Source organism: Monodon monoceros, unplaced genomic scaffold (assembly GCF_005190385.1).
Source record: "Monodon monoceros isolate NGI ecotype Baffin Bay Population unplaced genomic scaffold, NGI_Narwhal_1 Super_Scaffold_21, whole genome shotgun sequence".
Lineage (NCBI taxonomy): Eukaryota > Metazoa > Chordata > Mammalia > Artiodactyla > Monodontidae > Monodon > Monodon monoceros.
In genome coordinates, this window is record NW_021703778.1 from 10,017,849 (window position 1) to 10,037,917 (window position 20,069).

The 20,069-nt window shown below is 44.9% G+C and overlaps 1 protein-coding gene across 1 annotated transcript in view; it reads right to left on the bottom strand.

The window, feature by feature from the left end:
- The window catches only part of GAD2 (glutamate decarboxylase 2), a 69,221-nt gene that overhangs the window by 40,381 nt on the left and 8,771 nt on the right, over positions 1-20,069 (bottom strand). The window contains exons 7-8 of the mRNA XM_029238239.1: positions 17,128-17,243; positions 4,105-4,184 (exon numbers count right to left, since the gene is read on the bottom strand). Of these exons, the coding sequence (XP_029094072.1) occupies positions 4,105-4,184; positions 17,128-17,243 (196 nt within the window). The remainder of the gene's footprint in view (positions 1-4,104; positions 4,185-17,127; positions 17,244-20,069) is intronic.

Below are 20,069 nucleotides of genomic sequence, written 5' to 3' on the forward strand. Positions count from 1 at the left end.
TGTTGAACACTTGGAGTTCTCTTCTGAGTCCAACCTCTGATTCTTCACTTCCCAGCTATGTGACCTTGTAGCTGTCACACCCTGCCAAGACCATGAGTCAAATGGAGAAAGAAGACCACGTCATACTGTTTAAGACTACTGTGTATATAGAAACTCTTCACAAGCTATGTCAGCACCAGGGAAATGTGAGGGAACATACTTCTGTGTCTCTAATAAACGAATTAATTAGAGCAACTGTGTAAAGTGCTTAGGACTGTGCCTGGCGTATAATAAACACTCCATATGTGTCAGCTATTATTATTTTAGAATCCTTCTTGATATAGGACGTAATGAAGCACAGACACTGCTAGCATCTCTGAATTCTCTGCATCCAAACCCATAGGAGATATGACACTCAGGGGGCTCCCCACAGCCCTGAGCGATAATAATTGATTCAGGGTGAAGTCTATCTTATTACAGCGCACTCAGTAGCTCCCTGAGGACCCGAAAGTTAATTAGCTTCCCTACTGCCTCCAGGCACCTGCCACAACTCAGCTAATTGAATAAAAGAGTATAATGACCCCAGATTATTTATACTTTCAATTGTTTACATCAATTGTGTGGCAAAGTGTGGTACTTCAGGAGAGCAGGGAAATGTAACTGTAATTGACAAAGCTAAGTGATAAGTTGAAAGAACTAAAGACGTATACAAAAGCATAAGTAGTTAATTTTTGTGGTATAAAAGTGTTAATCAAAATAGCTAACAGAATTCTTGTGTTACAAGGGAGCTAAGAAGGCTGGTGACTCTTCTAGTCGTGTGCCAACCAGGCATCAAGTATCTCGGTCAGACTCATTTTCTGTAAGGTTTAACAGCAATTTACTAGTAACTTAGGTAAGTGAAAGGGAACCCTGAAGGAGCAAGCTATGGAGAAATCGAAGAGAATGGAAGAGAATGCTAGAGAGAATTACTTTCTTAAAGTACCTGTAAGTCCATACTGATAAAAAATAACAGAGACATACAGATAGACTGACAGACAGAGACAGAGAAAGAGAGATGGAGAGAGAGAGAGAAAAAGGGAAAGGAAAGTTCTTCCTTACAGTAGAATGAAAGGAACTAGTAAACTTAGAAGGAATGATGGAGTTAGAAAATCACTATTTTGCAACCATCATAGTAATAATTCAGGCAAGAATCATCAATGGATGCTAAACTACTAAACGAATGTTTTAGGAGGAACACAATATTTATATAGTCTTAAAGCATCCCCTACAGATATTTATTAACTGCAAAGCAGAGAATAGTCATTTTACAGTGGAGAGGCCTGGCAGGCACCACCTTAACCAATAGGCAAGCGGACATTACTCCTGATCAGATGCACTTGAGAAAGACAGGCATCGCCTCCCTGGAATTCCTGCCTAAAATGCATCACCTGAATCTAACCATGAGGAAACGTCAGACAAAGCCAAATTAAGAAATATTCTGCAAAATAAATGGTTTACACTCTTCAAAATATCAATGTCATGAAAAACAAAGGAAGGATGAGGACATGTTCCAGATTAAAGGGGAATAAAAAGGCATGACAACTAAGTGTAATCTGTGATCCTGGACAGGGAAAAAAAATAGCTCCAAAGGATAGTATTGGGACAATTGATGACATTTGAATAGGGTGTATAGATTAAATAATAGTCTTGTGTCAATGTCAAATTTCCTGATTTTGAAAACTGGACTGCGATTATGTAAGTGAATATCCTTGTTATCAAAAAATACGCATTGAAGTATTAAGGGGTAAAAAGGGCATGTCTGCAAGGAATTCTCAAATGGTTCTGAAAAAATTATATCTGTAATATACAAATAATGTATGTATGTAATATTCATTACATTCAACATGTAATATTAAATTGCATACATGGAGAGAAAGAGTGATCAAGCAAATATGTCAGAATGTTAACAATTGGTGAATTTGGGTGAGGGTGTATGAGAGTTCCTGTTACTATCCTTGTAATTTTTCTTTGTTTGAAATTATTCACAAAAATACAAAGTTAAAAAAAAAAAAAGGCTGGATGAATAAATGTCCAAGAACCCTTCCAACTCTGAGGGTTTCCCGACTGAAATCCATTAGCAGGTGGTCAGCACAGCAATAGCCCAGAGCCCTCTCCCCTTCGCTCCCCGCCAGCCCTCCCTAAACCTCGCCCCTGCCCTTCCATCACCACTCCTGCCTCCCCCTCTGTCTCCTTCCCATTTTATAATGTAAGATGATTTCAGACTTCTTGTGAGCTCTTGAGAGGAAGAGCCTACATAATTTTAGCCAAAAGAATAAGGAACTCACAAAGGAAGTGAAAGCTCGGCTACTTTATCCCTTTTTTTTCATATAATTCACATTTCATCTCTAGCAGACCCTTCATTGCACAGTTAGATACACCTTGAGTTCCCTTCCTTAAAACAACCAAACCAAAACCATCCTGGACTCGACATCTTCTCCGTCCACCTTCTGCCCTACCACCTTCCCTTCGCGGCTCCACCTCTAGAAACGTCTGCCTTCCATCTCCGTTTCCTTTCCCCTCACCCTTCGAGCCCCTGCGGACTGCTTTCCACGCTCACGCCTCTACTGAAGCTGCTCCTGCCAGACTCGCCAGCCACCTTCTCATCAGGAAAGCTGAGGGGCAGCTGTTGACCCTCGTTTCATCTACTGGTGACATTTGCTGCTGTTAACCACTCCTTCTAGAAACACGTCCATGGCCCTCATGGCCCCGGGTCCCGATTCTTCTCCAACAACTGTGGCTGTTGCTTCCCAGTCTCCACTGCGGGCCCCTCTGACTCTGCCTGTCCCCGAAATGGGGATGCTCCCCAGCTCTTTCCCAGGCCACTCTGCGTGGCTCCCACTGTACACCTTCTGACATCCAGGCTGCTGTTCCCAGTTGCCTACCTGACACCCTCACTTGGACGTCTCATCTCATAAGCTCTTCACACTCGGCAGCTCCAAATCTAAACTTTTCACTTCGGCGGGGCTCTCTGCCTCAGAGAATAGCACCGCGAGGGCTTAACTGGTGAGCCCCGAAGCCTGGCGTTCCCCCTCAACTCACCTCTCAACCTGCACACTCACCGGCCAGTCAGTAATTCCTGTCAGTTCCAGCACTTCACCTGCCCTGCTCCACCTCAGGTGAGCCTGCCATCCTTCTGACGTTACTACATCTCCCCACTTAGGCCATACACGGTCAGGGAACTGGGATTACACCTTATGCTATTCTAGAGCCTAGTGCCATGGTGAGCAGTCATAAATGTCTAATAAATATATATGAATAAATAAATAGTGAAATGGGTGGCATCCTTTTAATTTAGTGGAATTTCTTACTCCATCCTTTAAAGACTAAATGTATTTTCTTATATTAATATTTTAACCTCCCCTCGACCTTTTTCCAGAGTACCTACAACGTTTGGGTGCCAGTTAAGACAGATGTTTCCTAAGAGAGCTCTTTGGTTCAGGCACTGAGCTGATGAGTTGCTGGGGGCATTATTTACCTCTTGCTCCCTAAACTGTCCCCCCTCCTGTAATCACTCCATCAAGTTCACACGATCTATGGTGCCTGGAATGATGACACCTCCATAAATCAGTTCTCAACCTGCTGGTTGTTGCTTAAGTGCCCAGGTGACGAATGTCCTTCTGCGCCTTCTTGGTGCAGAATTTTTTTGCGGTACACGGGCCTCTCACTGTTGTGGCCTCTCCCGCTGCGGAGCACAGGCTCCGGACGCGCAGGCTCAGCGGCCATGGCTCACGGGCCCAGCCGCTCCGCGGCATGTGGGATCTTCCCAGACCGGGGCACGAACCCGTGTCCCCTGCATCGGCAGGCGGACTCTCAACCACTGCGCCACCAGGGAAGCCCCAGAATATTTTGATTGATTTAACAAAGGTTCTGATTCAGTCAAAGGCTGTGAATGCGTTAGTGGCATAGAGGAACAATGTCCCAGGACTCCAAGCAAGAGTGAAAAAGAAACAGCAAAGGCCAGCAGCTGGGATGGACGCAGGTTTGCTGTTCTACAGTCATTGCCTGTTTTCGGACTTTAGTCCTTTTGAGATGTATGTGTAGAATTTGCAAACTGCTAACCGACAAGGGTTGCAGATTCATGCTCACCTTTCATCACATTTAATCAGAATCACACTGTCTGTTCCAATGCCCAAGGCTGCAGCTCCCTTCTTGAGAGAAAAATGGCTCTGCAAAAGAAAGTACATTTGTATCACTACCATCTATCTGTTTAAGTCTTGATCATCTTGCAAAACTGAAACTCTGTATCCATTAAACAACAACTCCCCATTCCTCCCTCCCCAGCCCCTGGTGACTACCATTCTACTTTCTATCTCTATGAATCTGACTACTTTAGTGCCTCATGTAAGTGGAACCACACAATAATTATTTTTCTGTGACTGCCTTATTTCACGAGCATAATGTCCTCAAGGTTCATCCATGTTGTAGCATGTCTCGGAATTTCCTTCCTTCTTAATGCTCAATCACATTCATTTTATGTATACACAGCAATCTGTTTTTTCATTCATGCATCAACGGACCCCTGGGTTGCTTCTACCTTTTGGCCATTGTGAATAATGCTGCTATGAACATGGATGTACAAATATCTCCTTGAGCCTTTGCTTTTATTTTATTTTTTTATTTATTTTTTATTTTTTTTTGTGATACGCGGGCCTCTCACTGTTGTGGCCTCTCCCGCTGCGGAGCACAGGCTCCGGACGCACAGGCTCAGCGGCCATGGCTCACGGGCCCAGCCGCTCCGCGGCATGTGGGATCTTCCCGGACCGGGGCACGAACCTGCGTCCCCTGTACCGACAGGTGGACTCTCAACCACTGCACCACCAGGGAAGCCCTGAGCCTTGCTTTTAATTCTTTTGGGTATATATACCCAGAAGTGGAATTGCTGGATCATATGGTAATTCTGTTTTTGAGGAACTGCTCTATTTTCTTCCATAAAGCTGCACCATTTTACTTTCTCACGCACAGTGCACAACTGTTCCAGTTTCTCCATACCCTTGTCAATGGTGTTGTTTTCTGTTTTTCGATAACAGTCATTCAGATGGGTGTGGGGTGCTACTTCATTATGATCTTGCTTTGTATTTCTGTAATCGTTAGTGATGTTGCGCATCTTTTCATGTGCTTATTGGCCATTTGTACATCTTCTTTGGAGAAATGTCTATACAAGTTCTTTGCCCTTTTCTGAAGGGGGTTGGTTGGTTTTTTGTTGTTGTTGAATTCGCTTGGGCTTTTGCATGAAGATAACAAGACCCTGGAAATTATTCAAGAACCTGTTACCCCAACACACAGTAACCTACGCCAATCTCACGTACAAGGCATAAGAACACAGCAACAGCAGCTGTGTACTGTATGGCTCCCAGACTTATATTTCCTACCCAGAGATTACATTCAGTTTCTCTCGAGTTCAGTGAAATTGTGTGCACTCAATTAAGAGAAGCTGGCCTGAAATCCAGCACTCTTCATCCCAGACTCATTGGAGGGGCTGTCTGTTGTGGACATGACTGTCCAGGCCAGGGTGTGATCAGGAAGGAGGCATCAGTCATTGGCTTGGCAAACAGCGCCTGCGGAAAGGCCACCCTGACAGCCCACCACTGAATCTTTGTTTGTGATTTTGGTTATTGATTCCAGGGAAGAATCCGAATCTCGATGGCTGTAATCACTGTGCAATCTGGAGAGTGGAGAGGGGCTAACCTAGCCCAGCTGTACTGCATCTGTGAGCAGCCTCTTACTATTAACTACAGATCATTAAGCTTTCCAAAAGGGGAGCTGCTTCCTCAATTTACATCACCAAAGGGCTGCTGACTGGAATTTTAAATGATGGCTCCAGAGTGTACTCTCCTCGAATGCCTGCTTTTGACTCTGAATTCATTTTCTTTTTTTAAATTAATTTTTATTGGAGTATAGCTGCTTTACAATGCTGTGTGAGTTTCTGCTGTACAGCACAGTGAATCAGCTACATGTATACATATATCCCCTCTTTTTTGGATTTCCTTCCCATTTAGGTCACCACAGAGCGCTGAGTAGAGGTCCCTGTGCTCTACAGTAGGTCCTCATTAGTTATCTATTTTATACATAGTATCAATAGTGTACACATGTCAATGGCTCCTCTGAATTCTTAAATATGCAGGCTAGGAACTGTTAACATGCATATTTCTAGGGGGTGTGGCTAGTAAGCAAGAAGAAATCACATTTATAACAGCAGCCAATACTATAAACCAATAAATGAGGCACTGAATAGAGGAGCTCTAAAAGCCCTGTGTAGCTAAGAGTAGAGATGGGAAAGGATCATTAGTCTCATTTTACAACCTTAGGAAGACAACATGCAGAATCCTTAGGAAGATACCTGGGAACTAGGAAAGCTTAATTGGAAAGATACATGACTCCTCCACCAAAAAAAAAAAAAAGTGTTCTCTCTTACATAGTTACTGGATCCCTGGACCACCCCTGAAAGAAGATGCTTAGGGGGAAAACAGCACTAAGTCTGTTTCTGCCAGGAGGGCACAGAATCGAGGTGCCAGCTGCCCCACTGAGCAAGCATTCACTACCCAAATTAGGCCCCTCAGTGAATGAGCTTGTAAGCACTGTTAAATCAAACACAAACGGAGACTTGAATATTCCCTGAGCAGACAAAACCAGTTTAGTCAGAGAAGCAAAGCTTAATTTAGCTGATTTTGCAAGACAAGTGAGGCTCACTTGACCTGGGTCACTTCTCACTTAACGCCTCTGAAAATCGTGAGACTTAAATTGTTCTCCCCGATTCATATGAGGGAACCACTAACCAATTCCCTTTCATTTAAGAAAATTCTATTGCAACCAATCACTGGGAAGAATCAACAGTCACTGCCTCCACGTTATATAAGCTGCTTTGTAAAACCTACCTCTGAGTCTCCTTCCATGTTTTGGTTGGAGCACTCATGGTTTGCAAACTGTCTTTTTGGTATGTGTGTAACAGGGAAGAGCAAAATCTGACTCCATGTTGGATCTGTTTCTCTTACTTCAACCTTTGCTTTTCGTTGCTTTTGCTACTGTAATCAATAAAAGGATGCTATCTATAACTGTAAGCATGCATAATGGCCTGCCTCAGGAACCCTGCCCCTCTGTCTGAATGTTAAACTAAAGCGCCTTTGTTCAGCTCACAGGGAGACATTCTGACCCTGCCCACCTGTGAAAGGCTACAGAAAAGAAGAAATTAACACATCCCCTCCCCAATGCTGGCCAAGCCAGGAGATGTTTTGCAAGACTTATGGCCTTTTTACTTTACTTCCTCACCCCCTCCCCCTCTCTGTTCTATAAAAGAAACTGGCATCCAGACCCCAGTAAATTGGTATTCTGGGCTGCTAATCCGCCATCTTCTCAGACACCTGGCTTTCTGAATGAAGTCACCATTCCTTGCCTCAACACCTCGTCTCCCAATTATTGGCCTGTCCTGCAGCAAGCAGACTGAGCTTGGATTTGGTAACATGTGTACCATAAACTTTTACTAATTATGACTTCGGTGATTCATTGGTTTTGCTTCTGTTTCTTTCCTTCCTGAACTTTTGACAGCACTAAACAGCTAAATGGCCCCCCGGGGGTAAGTAAGAGATCTGGTGCACCCGGTCAATGCAAGGAAGTAGTCTTGTCTGGCCTTTAATGAGGAAGAATGGGGATTCTCAAATGAGGAGCAATTACCTAGGATAATGGATCACCATACCAAGTGCTGCACATTTAAAGGAAAAACACTTGCCGGAACAGGAAGCTTCAAGATGGGGAACAAAGGAGTGAAGAAGAAAATTAGGTACCAAACAGTGAGTTTGTTTACGTTTTCAGGAGAGGGAGCAGGGAAATAGCTAAATGTTATCCATAAATAGCCAGGGACCTAAGAGAGAAGGCACTTGAGTGGGAAAAAAAAAGACACTTCCGAGTGACAAAGAAACGTGAAGACAGCTTAAGTGGCAGGACTCCCTGTGCTGGTGAGAACATGTGAGGAGAATCATTCTTACTCCTTGGCACCATGTTTAATGGAACCACTTGTTGATAAATCAGAGCAGAGGGCAGCGTCCTGGAGGCTGAGGACCCTGGGAACCAGGTATCTAGAGAGAGCTCAGAGGATGCTTGGTCACAAGCAGAGGGCGTTAGGGAGACGTGGCATGGCGGGTTCACATCTGAAGGGCTGCGCCAGGATGGGGGTAGACGCGCCGGGTGACTTCAGAAGGTAAAACCATGAACACAAATTGGAAGCTACAAGGGTTCTGTCGTATCCCCAAATCATCAGGGCTCTTGTAATGATCAGTTGTTCATCAATGGAATGGCTGGGGGATGAGTTAACGAAGAGCCCCCTCCCCCCACCCTGATTCTGGAAAAAAAAAACATAGACCCCTGATAGAACCTAGTGGTTACTTAGGACTAAATCATATTTCTATTCAAGGGTAACAGACATTAAAACCCATATGATTTTTATTTTACACTAAATGAAAAACTCAAGGTTGAAGATTAATTTCTCCATCTTTTAAAAAATATAAGTAATCTTGATATGGGCTACATAATTCAGCTGGTATTTTAACTGGGTGCAATTAAACATGGGATTTTACAGTTATAAAATAATTGTAATTTTAAAAGAAGCAAGTTTTGGGGCTTGAGTGGGATGAGATTATCCAGAGTAAGAAGGTGTGAGAATGAGAGCCCATCCCACCCATCCCCATGACTGGAGAATATGCCTAGGGATCTTTCTTCTTTAATGGGGACAATAAATGTCTCCCGTCTTTAGGCATGGTGGGAGAGTAAGGGGAATGGTAGAAAGCTCCGAGACAAAGCACTTCGGTCTCTCGCCATGCCGGTTTCTCCTCCTCCATTACAACTGAGATAAGCATTTTAGAAAGCCGCCTTAATTCTTTCAAGCCATTGTTGGTCACATCCAGATATTTAACGGAGGCTCAGCTTCAGCTGCCTTGTGGGCCGCAGGGTTTCAGGGAAAGCGTCCCAGGCTCCGGGGACACAAAGATGATCAAGACAGCCCCCAGCAGCCAGCTATCGCCCCTACCTCATCTCCCTCGTCCCCTCCCTTCTTGCTCTCTACCTGGTGGTAGTGGCCTTCCTGGTCTTTTGTGAGCTTTGCTAAATTTGTTCTTGCCTCTGGACCTTTTTACTTGCTGTTGCATTTCTTAGAAAACCCTTTCCTCATCTATGCATGTGGCTCCCTGCCTCATTTGATGCAGGTCTCTGCTATCCATCACCTCCACAGACACCTTTCACGACCAGGTTGCCAAGTAGGCCATTACCATGCCACTCTCTTGTCACCACCTGACATGAGAGTAGATATTTATTAGCCTACTGTCTTTCCCCTACTAGGATAGGCTGCACGAGGGCGAAGACTTTGTTGAAACAGTTAACAAGCATCTGTTGAATCTGACCATGTGCGCAGAGAACAAGTTCAGGGAAATGTCCACTATTTGCTGCCATAAATCTCCGGCCGCCATGTTGACGTGTGGCTTTGGTGGTTGGGGCAGATGACGGTGGGCTAAATGGACCCCAGTGCCTCTTATCTATGGCCTGTTCTAAAAGCACATCCAAGTGGCTATATGTGTGTGTATAGCTGATTCACTTCGCTGTACACCTGAGGCTAACACAAGACTGTAAATCAACTACACTCCAATAAAAATGTTTTAAAAAGAAATTGTTCTATGGATATTTGCATATTCACTTATGATAGTAATAATTATAATAAAGGGTAATAGTTGAAACAACAACAAAAATAAAATAAAATAAAAGCATGTCCAGAGGTCTTCTTGGCACCCACCCCAGACAGCCTCCCATGGGGTCCTTCCCAAGCAGGAAGCAGTTGTGGGCCCTTCTAACCAGACGAGCTGCTTGGGGGAAAGAAAAAGAAGCAACCCAAAGACTTCAAACAAAGAAAAAGGACACACTAGGCTGGAATACTCAGCTCCTAACTCTGACAGTCCATCAAACCTTTACCTCTTAGCTCTAAGGTCTATCGATCATCCTTGGATTTGATCCTTTCGTACCAACAGCCTTTCCCTTTGTGGGTGGAGTGAATGGCACGTGTGTGTAGGAACACAGAACACAGGCGGATGGATTACGCATCGTTACACATCATGGATGCCCAGCAAGGAAATCTTGAAGTCCAACCTATGAAAGAGCTGGAATCTGCTCCTTTGACCTCTCCCCATACCCTGGAGCCGCCTCCCCCATCATCGATGACGGGACCAATAGTCTTTCCCTGTCCTCCTATTTCTCCACACCCCTTCCCGGCACCCCCTAGTTTGCCTCCTATACTGTCTCAGAGAAGCTGGTAGCTCTTGTTCTTGCTTCTGCTCATCAAATGGTCTAAAAGGGCACCCTGCTTTTGAAAGCATCTGATGTACAGAGAAGCTTGTACTCTGGGAGACTGCCTCATTCATTTCTAATGATCATGATTTGGAGGGCAGGGGATTGCCCGCCACGTTCTTAGAGACTCCATGTGAGTCAGAGGTGATATGGATCTGCACACAAGGCATTTCTGTGAAGCTGCTACCTTATTACTTTCCTTCAAAGCTATAGTTTAAAGTTACCCCAGTGTGAGTTTGTGCCCTAAGTATATTTTAAAAGAAACGAATGGTGTGCCCCAGGATTAAGTAGACCCAACGGGCATGTGTGGTGACAAACATGAACACCAGCACTAAGCATGTATGCAGTCACATGAAAGCAATTATTTCTATGATTTTAGGATCCTGAGAAGAGTGAAATGAACATGTGTAGTGGAAAGAGGTCATTTGGCATGGAAACAACCTAAATGTCCATCAACAGATGAATGAATAAAGAAGATGTGGTACATAAAAACAATGGAACATTAGCCATAAAAAAAAAAAGAAATAATGCCACCTGCAGCAACATGGATGGACCTAGAGATGATCACACTAAGTGAAGTAAGTCAGACGGAGAAAGACAGATACCGTATGGTATCACCTATATGTGGAATCTAAACTATGACACAAATGAACTTATCTATGACACAGAAACAGACTCACAGACAGAGAACAGATTTGTGGTTACCAAGGAGGGGAAGGTGGGGAGGGATGGATTGGGACTTAGGAATTAGCAGATGCAAACTATTACATAGAGAATGGATAAACAACAAGGTCCTACTGTAAAGCACAGGGAACTCTATTCAATATCCTGTGATAAACCATAATGGAAAAGAATATGAAGAAGATTATATATATAACGGAATCGCTTTGCTGTAGAGCAGAAATTAACACAACATTGTAAATCAACTATACTTCAATAAAAAAATTTTTTTAAAAAAAGCAAGAGGTCATTTGAGATAAAATGACCTGGCTCTAGTTAGTCAAGTTATTCTCTCATTGTGAACCACTGTTTGCTCAGCTGCAAGGATGAATCCCTCTCCTGTTGGTGTGAGAAGTGTAGCTACTGCATGGGAAGGACCTACAGGTTGCCCAGCATCAACAGATGCTCACAGAGTTGTGGCCCTTCCACTCCTCCAGCCTCACACCTAATGTGATGCCATCCTCAGGTCTCTCTGGGTACCTTGAGCAGAATTTTGTTAATGAATTAAACAAAATTAAATTACATGTTAATTCACTTTATGTCTTAAAATAAACATACACCATATTGGAGCATGTAAAAAAAATCTCAAATTCATACAGTAACAATAGAGAATCCAAACCCTCCCACGGCTGTGACTCCTTGGGCGTTGCTTTGTATTTTGGGAGAGGGGCCATTATCCATCTTAAGAAAATAACTGGCCCCAAATACACCTTCATCCTGCCTCCTGGAGACGTTCAGCTCTCTACCCATCGGGACACCAGTGGGTGGCTGGTTACAAGGGCAGTGTTAGCTGCCATTTGTGGAGTGTTTACCAAAGGCCAGGTACTGTATTACCTCACTTCATCCTCCCAACAACTACATGAGCTGGGTATTATAATCCCTGTTGGACAGATGAAGAGGAAATGAAGTAGGTAATCCAAAGTCACGTCCTGGAAAGTGGCAGAGCAGGGCCTATCATCATTTCTAGTCCATTCCAAAGCTTATGGGCTCTGTCCGCTAACCTGAAGAAAAATAGGTCTAGCCAGTGACTCCCGACCCGGCACTTGGAGCAAGGGAGAGTCACCCACCCGATGAGGAATGTGACCTCAGGGGCACTTCGATGGGTGACTGTCCTCTTCTTATTTGTCTCTTCTCTGACAGTACAATGCCTGCTCTTTGAGAATGTCTCCTCATTCCTTTGTCTCCTATTGCAGTGAAAATACCCCCAGGAGAGGCAACACTTAGCTTTTACAATCATATACATGGCTCTCAGGTTCTTTCCTAAGAGTAGGTTTTGATGGGATTGGGTAGAAGAGAAGATGACACAGGGGTGATGAGGACCCTACAAGGAAAAGGAGGGAGGAACGCAGAGGCGGAGGACGGGGTGCCGGGGGTGAAGTGAATCCGGTTCACTAGTTCACTTACTGGAAGTTCGGTCAGTGTTTCTGTCTAATGAGAAGCATGACATGGGAGCTTTTTCCGAGCTGCCTGGGTCACCATTTGATTTTTGCTTTTGTTTTTAACAGAAAGGACGTCTATTTTTTGGAAATTGAAACCCTCTCAGAAAGTGTGGTTATATGAAAACATCTTTCTAAGGCAAATTATGAGAATCACCTCCCCATGGAAGTGGGCTGAGGTCACGAGGGGCCTCAGAAGAACACTGGTGACGGGTTCCAGGAGCCGTGGACCCGAGCTGAGCCTGGCGTGTTAAGAGTGGAATGAGTTAGTTATGGTGACTTGCCTGAAAGATCCCAGTGTCTGCTGTGATTATAAGGAACATTTTTCCTAGATGCGATTATGCTGTTTCATTGAAGTTATTTCTGGAAGAGCTTGTGTCACATGAGGAAATAAGAGGAATTTGGAATTAAGCTCACAGTTGGGGCTTTCAGAAGATTTAGAGAGAGAGAGAGATGTGAATTACTGAGCTGGGATCTTAGCTTTCCTCTAAACCTCCTTTCAAGACAGGACCTAAAAGTCATCAGATTAATTTTTGCCAAGCTCTTCTATCGCTGAGTTTGATGAGATTCCAGCAAAGGATCAGTACTGAACCATATAATCTTTAAGATCCCTTCCAATTTTGTGATTCTACATTTTGGAGGAAAATCATCTTGGAGCTCCTAACTCATAAACGCTATCTCTTGTTTCAACTCAGTGATTTATGTTCTTCTGTTCTTCATCGCAATACTATTTGTTTGATTTAGTCCTATGCAAATTTCAAGAAAACGGTTTGATTCGAAAAAACAAACCCAGCTTGCCCTGCTTATCAGCTAGGGAAAGTTCTAGTCTGTTTTGGTGGCTGGAAAAGTGATGGGTAGCTTTGTGCGATGTGGCAGAGACAGAGTGAAGTGTCATCTAGAAAACAAAAGATGACCCTTTGCTTTCTGAACATGTGAAGTTTCTGGCTGGGTGCTGAAGGATGACAGTTTCTCAACCCCATTTTCATCTCTATGGTGCTAACCACATCCAGTTATAAACTCTGTGCTGAGAATAGGAGAAAGGACAGTAACTGGACCTGGTTCAATAGATCAGGAAATTGTATTAGCATTAGAATAACCAACATGAAGAAAACAGGATTTGAGAAAAGATGCTTCAAGTGAATGGAGAACAGCCAGCTAGAGTGGCGATCAGGTCAGCCAGCCTAGGAGCTGAAAGAGCAGTGTTGGGATTGTTGGAAAACTGAGGCTCTAGAGCTGATGCTGCCATTGACTGGACACGAAACCTTGGGCAAGACATCTTTTACCTCTGAGGATTGGCTTCTTCATCCATAAAACAAGGTGGTGTTGTTGTTTTCAAGTTACCTAATATTTATGTAGAGCTCCCTATGTCCCAGGCACTGAGGGAAGTGTTTTTTAAGGCTCTCATTTGATTCTCCAAAAGTCTTGGGCCTTGGAAACTCTCCGAGAGCATAAAGAGAGACCGTAACTGAAGTAGCTCCTGCCTTGGCCATTGGCCTCCACTTTCCCCACAGGATCCACACAGCAGCTCCCCCATCACCCTTCTCCCTGCAGGTCAAGGGATTCAGGAAGGAAACCTCCATGCAGAGATGGAAACAGGCCTGGAGAAAAGGCATTTGAGAACTGACTTGGCAATTTTCTTTCTTTAGCCTGGGAAGATCTATTTCTGGGGCTAATGGGAACAGTGACTGTGAAATCCGAAAAGACTAAGGAAAGATCTGGCCTGGCCTGAAGGTAGAAGGAGCTGTACTAAAGGATGAATAGGGTCGAATGGCCCTGAGGTCTGGAGCCCAGCAGCAACTAGACACGGGGCTTGTGCTACCTCTTAACTTGGAGCTTCAAGGCAGGACTCGCTTTTAAGGGCTCATCTGTCCAGAATGGTTTGGATCAAGTGCTCCAGGAGACATGGGAGTTCTTTAAATCAAGTTCTAAAAGCCCTTCCCAGCCCAACCTATGGGTATCAAGGAGGATTTTTGTGTGTGTGTGGCGGGGGCATGGAGAAGGAACAGTTTAGCATCACCTTCACGTAAAGGAAAAAGCTCTTGGTGGAAATCTGACTTGGGAAGGTATAAAATGTTAAAGCAGTTGATGATCTGCGGTTTATAAAACTCTGTCGCTGTATCTTTTAATCTGGTTTCTGCACTGGTAGCTGGGGCAGGGCCCTCACTGGTCTGGGAGTCAGGAAATCTGCTTAATCCTGGCTCTACCTACCTAGCTAACTGCAGCCTCTTCATTTAAAAAAAAATGCTGAGAACAATCTCTGTTCTGCCGGGCCCACAAGGTTGAATCAGATGAACTTTTGTCTATTAGAAGTTGGAAATGGTCCATAGCAATCAGATATAAGGTTTTGTACATTGGAAGCATAGTTCATCTGTCAAAATAATCTTTGAGTCAGAAACGACTGGTACTTTAGGTTCATAATTTTCAAATGTTCTTCCCTAATTATGGGCACAGATAGAAATACCAGAAGGAGGCGGGAGGATCGAATGGTTGCCGTAGTCATTTCTTTCTGAATCACCTTTCTTTTCTTGGAAAATGGAGAAAGAGATCGAAGTTGACAATATCAAGGAACAAAGGCATAGCAAAATTATCCTCAGATCACATGACCTGGACTTTCTGAGCAACGGTGAGTGAACTTACATCCAACTTGAGCCCAAGAAACTCGTGCAGAAATCAGAGAGCACAAGGAACTTGCTGGTAGGTCAACCTCATTTCAGGATGTGGAAACAGCACGGAAACCAAAGGAAGAAGATGCCAGTATAAGATCACCTGGGCTTTTTAGTCTGAGAATACAGTACATGTAACTATTTAGGGATCCAAATCCACTTTAGGGAAATCGTAATTGGAAGGCGAATTACCTTATACTTTTCTACCCATGGAGAAGCTGAGAAATGAGAGTTATCTCATGGTGGGGACCTAGGCTTGGTAGCATGAATGATGTGCCCCCCAAAGATGTTGACATCCTAATCCCTTAAACCTGTGACTCTGTTACCTTACATGGCAAAGGGGACTTTGAAGGTGTGATGAAGGACCTTGAGATGAAAGATTATCCTGTGTTACCAGGGTGTAATCACAAGAGAAAGAGGGAGACAGGAGAATCGGGGCCAGGGAAGGAGATGAAAGCAGAGGTCAGAGACGGGGGCGAGGGGACTGGAAGACCTGCTGCTGCTGGTTTTGAAGATGGAAGAAGTGGCCCTGACCCAAGGCAGGCAAGCAGCCTCTAGAAACTGGAAAGGCAAGGAAATGGATGCTCTCCTACGATATCCAGAAGGAACACAGCCCTGCCTGACCCACTGCAGATTTCTGACCTCCGGAACGGCAGGATAATGAATTCATGTTGTTTTAAGCCGTGAAGTTTGTAGTAATTTGTTCCAGCAGCAATAGGAAAGTAAAACATCAGAGGCTGCTAAATTTGATGCCTATAAATCGAGGAAGGGCATTAAATTAAAATGCTATAACGTGACTGAAAGCAAGATGCTAAAGACGCTAAGGATAAATCATTCGTTTCCTTTAATTCCACGGCTAGTGGAGTGGTTGTGAATTGTATTCACTGGCTTCCCATCGGTACTTGCCTTTTGTTTCCTTGTTATGAACACACACACACACACACCACTTAAAATAGGAAAAAGAAAAGTTCTGCGGTAGATCTGAGTCCTTCCCCGTCTCCCAGCTCCCCGGCCCTCAGAGGCTTTTCAATCTCTGAGGCAATTGTTTCCTAGACTCCAGGCTACCTTGAAGCAGATGTCCTGAAGGAACAATCTTAGGAATTCCACAGCAGGTGATGCTTACGAACACCTGTCAAGAACAGACTCTGGTTCCCCGCAGGTCACATGTGGCAGGACAGTTTGGCACCAAGGCCTTGCTCAAACAGCTGCTCTGTGGCTTTGAACTTGTGTGCTGCATTGCCCTGGCACATGCGAGAAAGATGGTGGCTTGGCAGGCTAAAGCTGTTTGGCTTCATTTATGTGCACAGGATGGGCCATTTTTCCAGTGCCTAAGTGGTAGTAGGAACGACGGCATTAACTCTTTAAAGGCCATGGAAGGAATGTGAAGCACCATTCCCTGGAGCACCAAACTCTCAGCATCCTGCCCGGACAGCAGCCTGGCAGTAGACAGGAGCCTGTGCTTGGCTGACACAGATCCGGCCCAGAGATGAGATACGACAGTCACTAGACCATTTCTCTACAGTGATGAAACCTCTGGTTAAGTCAGCCGCAAAAGTGTCTCAGGGAACCAAGAGGGTACAATACCTGATCGGAACTTTATAACAGAAAGACTGTATCAACAGGATGCTTGGGAGTTTTGAGTTACATGGGCACAGCATTGATGATGCAATGAGTTCACAGTTACTCTACCCTCTCTCCTCCTCCCATTGCCCCAGCATGTGACATTATTACAGAGAAGTAAGTAAAGGAATGAGGGGTAAAAGCATTCTGCTTTCTCTTTGAGCATTTTCTTGAATTTCAAAGACAAAGCAGCTCACCCCATTTTACCACCCAGCCGATCTCTCCCCTCATTCTCTCCCAAGAAGTATCTTCTGGAAAGAGAAACCATGGGGTAAAGTATTTCCAAATACCATCCCTTTAACCGGGGCTTTAAGGAATATAACCTTAAACTTGGAAAGAACGTTGACACCTACATGCTCAGATGTGAAGGCAATGAGCCTGGGGACCGCAGCCATCCCTTTCTCCTTGACCTCAGGGAACATCTTAAAGCGCGCAATCAGCATAGCGTACATGTTGGATATGGCGCCACCTAAAGGGCAGAGCAACAAGTTACCTCTTCTAGTCATTGTCAACGTCATCATTTCACACGCAAGCAACATTCCTTATTTCCATTGACCTAGAGTCCTCCTTGGACACAGGAGAATACCTTCTTACTGGCTGTCCTTTGAGTTGAATCCACAGACTCAAAGGCACTAGCTAAGAGGGTCCAGAGAAGGAGCATTTAGCCCAACTCTAGGATGGATGCCAGCGCTCCACACCCAACTCTGTCACTGGGGGAACTGCAGTTGACTCTGCTCTTACTAGGAGCCCTTTGAAGAGGTTTTTAAGAACTTAAAAAGCGCTGCCTTCCTTCTCGGCTTGACAGTGTGGTCATTCTGCATTAGGCCTGTGATGAACTTATATCATGGAGAGGACATTTGGAGAGGACATTACTTTTCATTTCATGCAATGCCTTGCACTTGGACTGAGAAATCAGTTGCTCTTAATGAGGTGGACTGTTAACAGTCCTTATAGGATGAGGATAAACATCCAAGCCCATCTCATCATATTCATCTGTTAATTCCCCCCAAATGGTTCTTCCCTCTCAATGCCATCATTGAAATATAACTTTAATGCTTACAATTTCATCATTATAGGAAAATACACAACAAAGGGAATTTGAAGTCCATACTGAATTACTCTTCATGTGTCATCCTGAGGTTGGCAAGGATTTCATACCATAAGATCTGTATCTTATAAGTAGAGTTTCATTTGACAAGCAAAGGAAAGTGAGCTTCTCCCCAGGATTGTTGGCAAGTTTAGGATTTTTGCTAACCAGGTAAAAGACAGATCGTTGCGAATGCACATGGATATGCTGGTGTGGGAGCTGTGAGACCACGATGCAGAGTGAAGACACAGCGAGCCCCCCCAACCCACAGGGGGAGGCGCCTGGGCTCTGCCATCACGTGAGTTCTCTGAGCTCCTTTCCCTTCTGGTGGCTGTGGAGGAGGGTTCTCTGTACCAAGCTGGATGGCCCACGCAGGGCCATGACTCTGCCCTGTCTCTGCCCTGGGCTCTGATGCAAGCAGGCAACCTGGCAGAACAGCAGTAGTCACCCAGAGCCTGGCTTTGTCGTCAGTCAGAATGAGGGCAGTCCCTACCTCTTCCGGACCCCAGAGACACAGAACAACTAGAATCCAGGTCAAGCCTGCTCTGAGCAGGCCTGACCGTGCAGGATGCTGGTGGGCAAAGGATCAGCTTTTAAAGGAAGTTTCACTCTAGCTCATGGTTTCTCCATCCTGGCACTCAGGGGTATTTCAGGCTGGATAATTCCTTATGGTGGGGCTTCCCTGGGCATCCCTGGCCTCTACCCACCAGATACCAGTAGGACTACATGCCCCCCATCCCCAAATGAGTTGTGACAATCAAAAATTTCTCCAGAGACACTGCCAAATATCCCCTGGGGACAAAATAGCTCCCAGTTGAGAACCACTGCCCTAGTTCTTTTCAGAGAGGCTGGGGAGAAAGGAGAGAGGAAGAAAAAGGGGAAGATGGACACAGAGAGAGTGCACTTCCCAGGACAACTGTCCAGGGAGTCCCACTCTGCTTCCCACTCTTTGTCTCATGGCTCAGTCATTCTCCATATAAAGGTTCAGCCGTCCGGAGAGGGATGAAGAGGCTCCTGGGTCTCTGGACAGAGCAGACTGCATTGTGTCACACAGGCAGGAGGACAGATGCATGAGCCCTACGTGCTCTTCTTTCCCAGGAATCTCCCAGAGAAAGGGTGCAAAAGCAAGACCCGAAACATTCTGAAAATCCTGTTAGGTACGAAAAGGTTTGTGCAAGATTTCCCTGAGCGGTGACGTTCTCTAGTTCTCTCTGGGTCCCGGCTGAGGGTTACATCCCGTAAACAGACTTCTTCTAGAAGTCTCAAAGGACTTTCCATGAAGCATGTCGCCTCTGGCTGTTACAGATGGAGGTGTAAGGACACTGGGCTGCGCTATATATTCAAGCACAGACCTAACTCTTCATGTCTAGTCCCAGGCAATGGGACTCTCAGGTCTCAGGCACATAGATATGTGATTTCCCTTATGTCCACCCCTTAAATCATAAGACCCTTTCCCCAGGAATAAGGCTGGATGCTACCCAGAAAGGCATCCATTAACAAGTAAGGATGCTATGATCCATCTCTCCTCTGTAACGCCTTCTAGAAAGCAGGGCAGAAACAGGTTGCTGATGACCTTTTCTTTTGTCCCCTTCTGATTTTGCAAGGTCTACATTACACTGTAGCCTAGCATCTACGGCTTCCACCTTGGGGTCAGAGCATGTGGGTCTTCAGGATCTAAGGAAGGAGCCTCAGGATCAAGTTCTAGTCTCTTCTACCTGATCATTCCCCACCATTGATGAGGGTGGCAGCCCTTAGTCCATATCTGGCTTAGCAGAACTGCCAAAGAGGAGTCTTTCTCTGGCTGTGTATTTTCTGGGGCAGGTGGGTCCCAAGACCAGCCAGGTAAGTTAGGCCTGGCCCAACCCCCCTTAGCCACCTTTTCCGGGGCCACAGGAGCAGCCGTTCTCTTCCCACTCTTGGGAACCATTAAAAGAGAGCCCAAGGTGCTCCTGGTTGCCTCAGGACAGCTCAATCACACAACAGATCTTACAAGAGAGGGAAGAATAAAGGTAGAAACAACGTTGATCTCTGTACCCTACCTAGTTCCTCACGAAAAAACACCTTAAGAGTATCAGTTCCAGTTAATGATAACAAACTTCCCTCAATTGGGGATGGTTTTCCAAAGGAACACTAAATACTCAGTTCCCTACAAAATAAAGCTAGCTTCAAATTCATCACGGCTGGTGTTCAATGACTTTAAATTAAAAA